Genomic DNA, 12,017 nt, shown 5'->3' with positions numbered 1-12,017 from the left:
TATGAAAAAGCTGTCCTAAGTTTGATTCAGTGACATAGCTGTACAGCATTCTACAAAGTAATTCAGAATAAGCAGTCTATTTTCCCACATATATCTGTATATTCTCTCTGCAAAACAAACACAACGGTGACTGGGGAGGTGACACAGATTTGAGAGCTACATGATGAAAAGAAGACAGACATGCAAATATCTACTATGTTTCAAGCTGAAGGTGCAAAAAGTCCTGAGCTAGGGACAAATACCGCCTGATCCAAGTTCACAAGGCAGCCAGAGTAAAAGCATTTTTCAGGCTTAGCTGAGAGCGGGAAGGAGGAAGAGGTGAAGTCAGAGAGGTTGCTAACTCCATCATCAAAAGCCATGTCAACCTCCCTGAAAATCAACAGCAAAGTAACACTTTGTTGTTCTGAGGTGCAATGCCAGGTATGCACTCACCATCGTGTGTGGGGTACGGGGATAAGTACAGACACTTTGAAAGGCCACAGGGTTGATTTATATAGGAGAAAGATGAAGAAATTCTTAAAAGGAAACAACTACCCTCCCCTTAGTATCTGTGGTCACTTAACTTCTTTATTATGTCCATTGCTCCCTCCTCGCTCGTATTTTCCCCAAGTTGATGCCACTTCAGCCTACTGGCCTCCACACTCTGTACTCTGCACCCCAGGGGTTTGCATTAGCACCTCCCTCCTCTGAGAACACTGATCCTCCTCTATCTGCTCCAAGTTCACATGTAGAGAAGGCTTCCCTGACCTACCTACCTCAAATAGCACCTCCTACACCATTTTTCTCTATTCCCTTCCCCTGCTTTAGCTTTGTTTTGCTTTTGTTTTTAGCACTCATCACCTTATCATCAGCTGCTCATTTGTTTATTGTAATGAAAGTAAAATATAGAATGTAAGTTCCATGAAATCAAGTAAGTTCTGTTCCTTACTGGAATCCCCAGTTTTAGAACACTACTTGCTACATAGTAAGTATTCAATAGATTTTCGGAATAAAATCACAAAATGGGTAGCTTCCCCACACTGTAGTTTTGAGTATTTAAGGAAAATTAAATGTCAACTAGGACAATCGATATCTTAGAAGGAATAAACTTGCAAGCCTCTTGTTATTTTCATTATAATTATATAAAGTGTTCACTGTGAAGCATTGGCACTAGATTTCATGCACTGAATAGAACAGCTAATCATTTATTGACAATGTACTAGCATGTTTAAAATCTCTTAAATTTATTTCACCCTTTCAACACCATGAGGAGCTCAGCACTAATCTCCTCGTTTTATAAATGGGGAAAACTGAGGAAAAGAGAGGTTAAGTAACTTATCCAAAGTAACCAAGCAAGTAAGTAGCAGGATCCGAATTTTACATCAGTTCATTGGGTTTACAGAGACAATGCTCACAATCACGACTTTGCTGCCTCTTGTGAGATACACACCTGCAATACTGTCTTTCACTAATATTAGAACAAGTGTAAGAGAGAACCAGTCACTAACACCAATTTAGAGGGAATTAAGTGAAATCTATGCTGTCTACCATGGTCATCCATAACTGACCCAAACCCCAGTTTATTCCTATTTCATGAAACCAGCTCTGTTTCCTAACTTTCCTCTTTATTTTCCCAGCACCATCACCTCTGAATCATTTATGTTCAAATCTGTAGAACCCTCTGGGGTTTTACATTATTTTTCTTAACTATATTCAATCAAGTCCGTATTCTATACATTTCATCCCTGAAATGCATCAGCCTTGCACAGAACCTTCTCAGTATTCCCTTTATCTTCTTTATCCTCTCCATGTATTTGGTTCTGAAGGCCTATGAACACTGATCCTTTTATCTGCTACATTTCCATTTCCACATACTGTTCTCATCCAGGTCCCTGTTCCCCTTCACCCGGCCATTGTAATGGCTTCCTTAATCAAATCTCTACCTCCCATCCCTTCCCCAATCAATTCATATTAAAATGCAATGCAAAACCTGACATAATGTGGTAAATGGAGCCCAAAAATAAATAAAAATCAGGCCCGTTATTGGGGGATTAATGAAGTGTTGGGATTGAACATGTATAGTTGGCTGGTGAGACTCCAGGGATAAGACTGATATAAATCCACCCCAGTTCTGATCTGTTTGGAGTCATCTGATGGTAGGTGCGACTTCAGGCTTAAATAGTGATGAGTGTGTGGTAGGCAGAATGAGCATTCTCCAAAAAATGTCTACATCCTAATGCCTGGAACCTGCAAATAGGTTGCTTACATCGCAAGGGAGAATTAAGATGGCAGATAGAATAAAGGTTGCTAAGCAGCTGACCTTAAAATAGAAAAATAATGTAGGATTATCTGAGTGGGGCCAATAATCACAAGGGGTTTTAAGGTGGAAAAGGGAAGCATAAGAGATGTCACTAAGGAGAAAATGCACAAAGAGATACAAAGTTGCTGATCTTGAAGATAGAGGAAGGGGTTCTTGAGCCAAGAGACACAGGCCAACTCTATAAGCTGGAATAGGTAAGGAAATGAATTCTCCCCTAGAGACTCCAGGAAGAACACAGCCCTGCCGACAACTTGATTTTAGCCCTGTAAGACCTGTGTCAGACTACCCAGTAGAACTGTAAGTTTAAGCCATTAAATGTGTAGCAATCTGTTACAGTAGCAATAGAAATCTAATACATTAGGTTTCTGGGTCCTGTGACAGGCTGGGACTTCCCAAGGGAAAAGAGTGCTGAGTGACGGCATCTCGTTGTTAATAGACTGCAATTTTATTGGCCAGATCCAGGGAGAAATGAGCAGGAGATAACTGGGGTACGTGTGGGCTCATTTCCTTGCTTTCTCAAAGTATTCTATTTTTACCTTCTCCTCCATGTTCCTCTGACCAGGGGAACCTGGTCAGCCTACCTCCTGAGAAAAGGACTACAGCATGTCACGTGGGATCCTAATTACAGGGGCACATGTATCTCGTAATTTATCTTATCACTGCATCTCACTATAAGAGTTGCTAACATTCACTGAGGGTTTACCACATGTTAGGCAAGAGATGTACTAAATATTTTTATATAGATTAACATTTCATAGAACAGCCTTAACAAGGTACTATTTCTCTTCAATCTAAGATTTCTCTTCCCTGAATACAGCTATGAGTTGGTCATTACCCTACGTGAGTATATTTCAACAGATACCCCATTACTTTAAAATGTAAGTAAAACTTTGGTGATCAAGTCTTCCAGTGTGTAAGTCCCATACTTCAGTTTCATTATGGGATTGCTCATTTGCCACACATGACTTGTGACTTTCTAACTTCAGGTATTTCTCCATGTTGTTCTCCCCACTTAAAATCCCCCCCCCCCCCCGATTCACTTGCTCCTGTTAAAGTCCTGCCCATCGTTCATGGTCCACTTCAAGTAATAACTCCTTTCACGAGGCTTTCTAAAAGCCTTTTTTCATTCTATGGTTTCATGACGCTTTGTTTCAATCTCTTCTATGGCAATGATCACTGTCAGTGTTCTATTCTTATCTCTACAATCAGACCTCAGGTCCTTAAGTATTGGTAGCTTTCACGTTTTTGGCATGGTGCTTTATCATGTTATTTATTTTTATATCGCTTTGAAAACTAAGCCCTGCAATGAATTCTAAGTTTCCAAGTCAAAATGCTGAAGACAACACCCTCACTCACACGGAAGGTGGGAGAGGGAACTTGCTCTTTTATCTTCACTCCTGCAAAAGCACTTGTAAGTGACAAGGTGCTCAACCTTGAAGGGGAGGGGAGGTGGAATGAGATGCGTGAAGAAAGAATGCCTCCTTTGGGACTTTGGTGAATGTAGCATCTATATGCATTACCACCTGTGTTGAGCCCAAAGACATTAAATTTCAGTGAGTCTCTGAGGCCATCCACTACTGCAATCACAGTTTCTGGCCAACTGCCCCACTGCCCCTGTATTAATTTTCAAAATACAAAATTTTCCACTGATGGCACCCTAAGAAGTATAGTTAATTTCCTCTCAATTAATCTATAGATGTCATGCAGAACTCTTAGTATTAAAAAGGATTGAATTTCTTTCCATCGACTCTAACTGAAAAAATCACACCTGCCTGCAAACATCAGTATCAATATCAAAAACCAGACCAATGCTTTATGCAATGAGGATTTAAAGTGTCGATGGGAATGCAACCCCCAAAGCCTGAAAAATGAAATAAAAGTACTAATTTGATTGCCACTTCTTTATTGACAGTGTTTTTAATGATATAACAGTTTTATTTAGTTCCAATCAGGGCAGCTTCCTAAACCAACCCAACAATGTTTAATTTCTCAACTAAAACCACTACTCTGAACATCTAGCCCAACTAGTTTGAATGAATACTACAAACCATATTCTTAAGCTGAAAAAAAAATTATACTGACCTCTTCTGAAATAGATGAGTCTGTTGGTGTAGAATGGAAATAAAAACACCAAAGGAATAAAATTGCAAAAATATAAATGCCCAATAGTTCTAAAAGCCCATGATTCTCCAGAACATAAGAGGAAAACAGCAGCTTAAGACAGTCCCTAGCAGCCTGTGTAAGCATGTATTCACATCAACATTGTTCTCGGTCCACCCACTGCTCATGGTATACAAACACCTTTTCTAGGGAACCAAACATCGTAACAGCAGTTAAAGCATTCAAAATACCCTTTTTAGCAAAGTTTATACCAAGACAGCGAGTACTGTGTTGTTTATCTCCAGTAGATTGAAATCTCACGAGGACAAGGATGTCTATTTTGCTCTCCATTGAATACTCAGTACTGAACCCAATGCCTGGTGCAGAGTAAGTCTTCAAAACATGTATGAATGAGTCAGCTGTGTGGGGAGAGGGGAGATTGCAAGAAGCACTGAAGACTTCCTGAAAGTACATGAAGTGTTTTCAAAAGTCCAGAATTAGATACAATTTACCAGAATGTTTCACAATACAGATGGAAAAGGGAATGCTATTGCAAAAAGCAACAGTTCCATTAAATGACATTTGTAAACATTTAGCGCTGAGGGGTCACAATGTGAAAGTGATTTCACTAGTGTCACTAGGATTATGTCAATATTTACTGAAACCGTATCGTATCAAAGTCCAGACTGCCTTCTTCATAACTACATGGCACATCAAAGAACAGTATGTCATTTGCAATTCATTTGAGATAGGATTTAATTTTATGAATCAAAGTGAGCTCAACGGGTGTGAAAACATTTATTAGGCAGTATTCCATGGAATGAGGAAACAATTTATAACAATCATATTGCATATTAACTTCAGTATTCGTTATTTTTTGATGAAAAAGTGATTAACATATCTGCTTAATCTGGTAAGCTATAGATCTTCTCTGAATAAATGAATAAATGAATTTTTATAAGAAATATTTCAAATAGTCTACCTGAAAGATACACGGTGCAACAGCTTCCTCTACAGGGTATTGTTAAAAGAGCAGTTCTATCCTCAGAATTCTCAATTTCTTTCCTGCCTCTTTCGGGCTTCTTCCCTTGCTTCTGTCTCGCCCAAGGCTGAATATTCCAGCAAAAATGGTTTCAAAGCCATTTTAAGTCTTACATAGTTGATCTAGTTTTCCACTTTTTCTATCATCATTTCGCTTTCTAACTAAAGCAGTACATAACACCCAGGGATTCCAATGTACTTCTGTGCAAACACAAGTTGATTTAATTAAAGCTATATAACAGGAGACTTATCTGTAGTGTCCACTCACACGTGCGTTCACATTCTCAACACACTGAACAAAGCTCTCCTTTCTTGGAGAAGTGAGAAATCTGAATCTGGAAAGCCAGAAACAAAATAGTTCTTAAAATGTTCATCGGAGGTGTCCCCATTGAATGCAGACTCTCATTTTGCATATTTCCTGAGTGGTCACAATAAAATAAAAATGACCTCCGCAGTTCTATAGGAAGAGTTTATGAAACAATGTTGGCTCCTCTGCATTAAGAAGAAAGGGGTTCTACTAAATATAAAACATATACAAGTTTATACTGTACAGCAGAGGGAAGTGTATTCAATATTTTGTAGTAACCTAAAATGAAAAAGGATATGAAAGCAAATATATGTATGTACATGTATGACTGAAGCATTGTGCTGTACACCAGAAATTGACACAGCATTGTAAACTGACTGAAAATAAAAAGAAGAAAGTTCTTATTAGAGCTTTTTGTGTGTGTGTGGCTTGAAACCATAAGCTTTGGGGGGAAAAGACTCTGATAAATTCTACTGCTTCTAAAAGAGATGATTTTATAACCTTTTGGAAGTGATCTTGAAGTTTGTGATAGAATTGTATAGTAAATTTAGGAATCTTTAATATATACAGTTATTTAAATTCCACTTGAATATTTCTAGGACAAAACAAGCTCACTTCAAAAAGCTGCTTATCGTTTCAGTTATCAATTAGCCGCAGCTACAATAAAATTCTCTCACACTGAACTGGTACCAACCACCAGTCCTTCTTTCTAGCTCTACTTAGGAGCAACATAAAACAACACTGCCTCCTACTACCCCATCTCCGCACTACAGGAGGGCAGTTCTACCCTAAATGCTTTCCCTCTGTGCCCTTATCTTCAGCCCCACTGAATACCATTAATAATTAATGGAAAATTTCTGCCTTATTTTGACCTTTTGAAATGGTGACAATATCCAACCTTGTAAACTAATCAATAAATTACAGTAGCTCTTTATATTCCGTCGACTATTAGCCTCATCAACCCGACTGACTTGTCCTCGTTTCCAAGATAACGTGAAATTTGAACCCGAACGGTTTTTTCCACCTTCTCTTTGATCTTGATGGTATTTGAGTTTGTCTCTTATTACAAAATGCTGCTTAAGAGTGCCTTTATCCCTCAATTCTGACTTTTCTCACCTCAGTAATATAGTGTGTGTCAACCAGAAAGACACAGGGTGCAGCAGCTTCCCCTGCAGGCAGTTCTCACCAGAATCAGGCATTTTCACCGCTAATTCTAACAAATCCTAAAGAGACTTTAATCTCTTTTTAAAGGAAAGAAAGAAAACAGCCCCCTCCCCCCAGCCTGTATCCAGCCATTAACACTTCCACTCCAGACCATCAAACAAAAGTTTCCACTTTGTCTTATGCATATTCACTCTTTCAGGGAGCTGAGGTGAGGACACTTAGGAGGTAAAAGGTAAAGGTAGTCACCATCATATCACCCAAGGTGGATTTCCCAATATTTAAATCCAGGAGGATAAGCTGCTAAACATTAAAACCATTTAGGACATTCATATATACTTTTTTTTTTTTTTTTTTGGAAAGAGAGAGCATCAGAAAGCATTGGGAAATTTCCTAGACTTACTTGCATGAATGATGAATCAGGGAAGGAAAACACCAGCTGCCTTCCATGTGTTCACCCTCTTGTGCGTGTAGTAGGCCTGGGGAACAAGTGGGTCTCACCATCAGTACAGAACTCATCCCCTGTGGGAACAAGCTCTTCCCAACCTCTTGAATGGACTTCAGAGTAAGTTCTATGATTTTTCTGATCCAATAATAAAGTCCTCTGGTCCTTCTGAACCTCAAAAGAACCACCTCTTAACAGTCCTGGGAAGGTCTGGTTAGTTTAATAATCAAAAATTTATAAGTTCATTTAAAGTTGACGCTGGCCCCCAGATCTGGTGTGTTTCCATCCTTTTGCCGATGGTGGCAAAGGGATTGTCCTGTCTCCTCTCTGCAGTTCTCTTCTCTCCTCTCCAGGCAGCTTTTAGCTCTTCCAGGGGTAACGCACAGGACAGAGATGCCAGCAGGAAAGGAAGCAGCAGCAAATACTAATTCAGTGGGTAGTTTGGTGAGACAGTGTTGTTTTCTCTGGTAACGGGAACCGTTCAAAAGTTGACACTTCTCTTAATGGGTTTTTTGGAGCTTTCTCTCCATCACCTTGCAGTCTCTCACATCCAGCTGGCACCTGGAGACCTCCCTTTGGCCCTTTGATTTTCTAATTGTATCTGCACAGAGGTATCCCATTGTTGGTAGCCTGCTTCCCTCTAGATAAGCCTTTTTTGAGGCGGATGGGAGGGAAGACATTTAAGACAACTCCAGGCCAGTTTGCTCTCCTGTCTGATGTACATCGTGGACACAGGCCACAGCAGAGCTCCCCGCCACCCAGTCTTCTCCTTTGTTGCCCCAAGTCACTTAACCAGCCCTTTTCAGCTTTCAGATTCCGCAGTCTGAGTCAGACGCCTGTCCTGTGTACACCAGCTTATAGGGGTCGCCTATCAAAGTCTGTTTCCTTGAAGCCCCTCTATGCTTGAAATGAGAAGCACTCTCCCACCATTTCCCTAAACCTACCACCCTTAGAACTTTCCCCCAAAAATATTTTGCCTAATTTCCATCTTTTCCATCAGCTCAATTCCTAGCCTTTCCTTAGAGCCTGGAGGAGGGTCAGGGGGCAAGGGTGGCAACACCAGCTCGCACACCCCTCCTTTAAAATCCTTAGCTCTTCACATTGGAATACAGACATACACTCCATTTATTTTTTATTTCTTGTTTCTCTAAAGGCCTTAGGTGAGACCGAGGTAAAGAAAGGAACGAGGGATAAAAAGATTCTCACATTGTTGGAAAAACAGAACCTAAGAGAAGGACTGACTTATCAATAGGTTCTGACTCACTAGTTGGTATATATATTTTGATTTACCTACTTCTGATATTCTTTTCCTGCCCTCCATTAAGATTTATAGCAAATTCTGATCCATTGTGAGAAAACACAAAGGCACCAAAAATGAAACTGCAAATAGAGAAAATGCTACTTTCCCATCAGTGCATCATGTGGAAGACCCCTTTATACGTACATACATTTACTGTAAAGTTTTAAGGGAAAAGATACAATTTTTACTATTTCTGGTTCCTAGGTCGAGATTATGAGAAAGATAAAGTCTGCAAGGAACTTGCCAGTTTGGGAAAAGATGACTTCACATCTTTGTAAGTATGAGGTATTCACGCACTCTCTTGGTTACCTGACATTGACTGAAGCTAAGTGTGCGGTGACTTCAATTCCATGTTGGGGGCTAATCTGACCTCTGCTAAGATTGAGAGCATAGTGGGCAGAGATGTCAGGCAAGCAGAGGACGCCCAAAGATTCCAGCTCAGCTGTAGTTACTGTGGTCTAAGAATTTGTCACAAGTTTTTTAATGAGTTGAGGGAATAAGTACACATAGTTTTCTAAGGTGAATTAAAAGCAAGTAGTACAAGCTAGGACTCCGGCAAACAAAGGCAATAAAGGTACAGAACCAGTTCATTTGGGGAGGCTGGAGGGAAGAACGAAGATGAAGCTGGTCTGATGGAACACCCAAATCCACCTTTTGCTGCTTTACAAGATTAGTTTTTGTTCTAGGTAAACTGATTTTTAAAGTCAATGTTATTATTTTCATTCATCAAGAACATGTGTGCATTGTTAGCCACTATATATAAAAATAGATGAAAAGACAAATTTCTTCTGTATAGCACAGGCAACTATATAACATCTTGTAACAACCTTTAATGAAAAAGAATAAGAAAATGAATATATGTATGTATATGCATGACTGGGACACTGTGCTGTACACCAGAAACTGACACATTGTAACTGACTGTACTTTAGTATAAAAGAACATGTGTGCCATATTGCATTAGAAAATTGAACAGATTTCATATCACAATGTGCAAATGCGAAAACCTTTAAAAATTCTGAATGTGTTGATTTACTTTTCCCCTCCTCAGGTCAATGGTCCTATACAGCAGAAAGTTTCCCAGTGGCACATTTGAACAGATCAGTCATCTCGTAAATGAAGTTGTCTCCTTGACAGAAGCCTGCTGCACTGAAGAGGCCGACCCCGACTGCTACGACAACAGGGTAGGGCTGTGCGGTTGGCCATCTCTATGGTGGCCCATAGAAGCGAGTCAAGTAGGCTTTTATGTTATATCTTGGGGGAGTCTTAGCAACCCACCCACTCCAAGGTTGGGGAAAATATGAAGCCTATTATCCCAAGAGCCCAAGGTGATTCTAGTACAACAAGCCAATTTTGCCCATTAGTCCTACAAAGTCCAAATGAGAACAAACACCCAGTGGGGTTTTTATAGCAGAATGCACGTTGGCCATCATATCAGAATCAATGGAGCTTTTTCCAATGACCTCCCTCATCCTCAAAGATGTTAACATACTCGTGGAGAAACACTGAACTAAAGGATAAAACCTATAAAGGCTGCCCTCACACACAGCCCACAGTAGCTCTTCGGTGCTACTCTGAGTCACGTATTAACATAAGACCCCATACGTGCCTATAACTGCAATTATTCCACTTGTCACGGACAGTGTGTCACCGAGAGTTTTAAAATTTAAGACTAAGATGTTATACTACATGGAGAACTACAAGCCTGAAAGCTCGCCTATATGAGTTTACTTGCTTTTCTTTTCTCGTCCTAGACTTCAGCATTGTCTGCTAAGTCCTGTGAAAGTGACTCCCCGTTCCCAGTGCACCCAGGAACCGCTGAGTGCTGCACCACGGAGGGCCTTGAAAGGAAACTCTGTATGGCCGCCCTGAAGCACCAGCCACAAGAATTTCCTACCTATGTAGAGCCAACAAACGATGAGATCTGTGAGGCATTCAGGAAGGACCCCAAGGGGTTTGCCAATCAGTAAGCCACCTTCATTGTATGTGGAACTTCAGGGGATAAAACAGCCAGCATGATCTAACTGCCTGCTCTAGACACACACCTCTTACACCACGACCTGGCCAAATTTCAGTACCAAGAACTTGGCTGTCACCCAAGACAGCCCATCTCTGTCAGTACTAATGATTGTAAATGTCTTTCTCAGACAGAGATGCAACCAACCTTCCCAAACTCCTACCCTCTCTCGCCCACGTTCTAGTATCCAAGCAGAAGCACCTGGATTCCCTGTCCACGTGACATTTTCAAATATTTGACAGCAGCTACTGTGATTCCCCTTATGTTAGCGATCCTTACACACACCATCTGATAGAACTTTATCACTGTGCACAAGTACTTATTTTCTGGTAGAGCATAATAAACAGCCCCTTTCTTCATCCCTGTAGTGCATCCCCAGAAACGGCTGTGAACATGACACACGTACCACATAAGCAAACATGACTTTCACCTTCTCTTTGTTTAACATTCATGAGGAGCCAGATTATATATTGTTTCTTTAGTCTTGGAAGATCATAAAAATGAAAAATGAGAAAAATTATGATAATAAAAAGTAAATACATTTTACATACACACACTGAAGTCAAAAGCAATGTCATTCAAACTTGCGTTAGAAGTATGAAATCAAGGTCATGAGTTTATAAAAGTTGGCTGGCTTGCCCTTCCCTGTACATTTTCAGAGGATTTTGCCCAAGATCTCAGCATCTCTTTAGACCCTTAGGGGCTTATGCACCTAAAAATTAAGATGATTTCAACGAGTAAGCATGCCTATACATTAACAGTCATCTAGAATAAACAGACAATGAAAGGTAAATCCAATGAAAGATAAATGCCTAACATTCATTTTAATTTGTTTGATCAACATTCATAAGCAGCTACTACAGCCCATGCACATGGCAGACACTAAATGAATAAAGGGACAAATGGGCCCCTCTCAAGTAATCCACCAGGAAAATTGGAAAGACTTTTTTTAACGAAAATATTGATAAAAGTAACTAGTTTTATGACCCTTTCTTTAAAACCACAGTGCTTTTTAGATATTAAAACTATAAACTAACATAACATGCATCCTTTTTTCATCAAATACATAATGAAAAAGTAGATTGTTTCCCACAAATGTTTTGACCAATCCTGCTATCTTCCCCCCTCAGATTTCTGTATGACTACTCCATTAACTATGGACAAGCTCCTCTGACAATTCTAGTCAGTTACACCAAGAGTTACCTGTCTATGGTGGGGTCCTGCTGTACCTCACCAAGCCCAACAGTGTGCTTTTTGAGAGAGGTAGGTGTCATTTTATTCCATATGATGTTCTTTTCTTCCTTCTATTAATGCCATTTTTTTAAATAATGGTAAAAAAAAATTCAG

General features: G+C 39.9%; 1 protein-coding gene and 1 long non-coding RNA gene across 4 annotated transcripts in view; one reads left to right on the top strand and one right to left on the bottom strand.

Moving 5' to 3' along the window:
• Positions 1-12,017, bottom strand: part of LOC135321170 (uncharacterized) — a 248,317-nt gene that overhangs the window by 136,594 nt on the left and 99,706 nt on the right. The gene's annotated exons all lie outside the window — the stretch shown is intronic.
• The window catches only part of GC (GC vitamin D binding protein), a 32,277-nt gene that overhangs the window by 2,507 nt on the left and 17,753 nt on the right, over positions 1-12,017 (top strand). The window contains exons 2-5 of the mRNA XM_010982673.3: positions 8,858-8,927; positions 9,705-9,837; positions 10,408-10,619; positions 11,801-11,933. Coding sequence (XP_010980975.1) covers positions 8,858-8,927; positions 9,705-9,837; positions 10,408-10,619; positions 11,801-11,933 — 548 coding nt within the window. The remainder of the gene's footprint in view (positions 1-8,857; positions 8,928-9,704; positions 9,838-10,407; positions 10,620-11,800; positions 11,934-12,017) is intronic.

This window comes from Camelus dromedarius, chromosome 1, assembly GCF_036321535.1.
Source record: "Camelus dromedarius isolate mCamDro1 chromosome 1, mCamDro1.pat, whole genome shotgun sequence".
Taxonomy (NCBI): Eukaryota; Metazoa; Chordata; class Mammalia; order Artiodactyla; family Camelidae; genus Camelus; species Camelus dromedarius.
The sequence above is the reverse complement of the archived record's forward strand: the minus strand, read 5'-3'. Positions and strand labels throughout refer to the sequence as shown.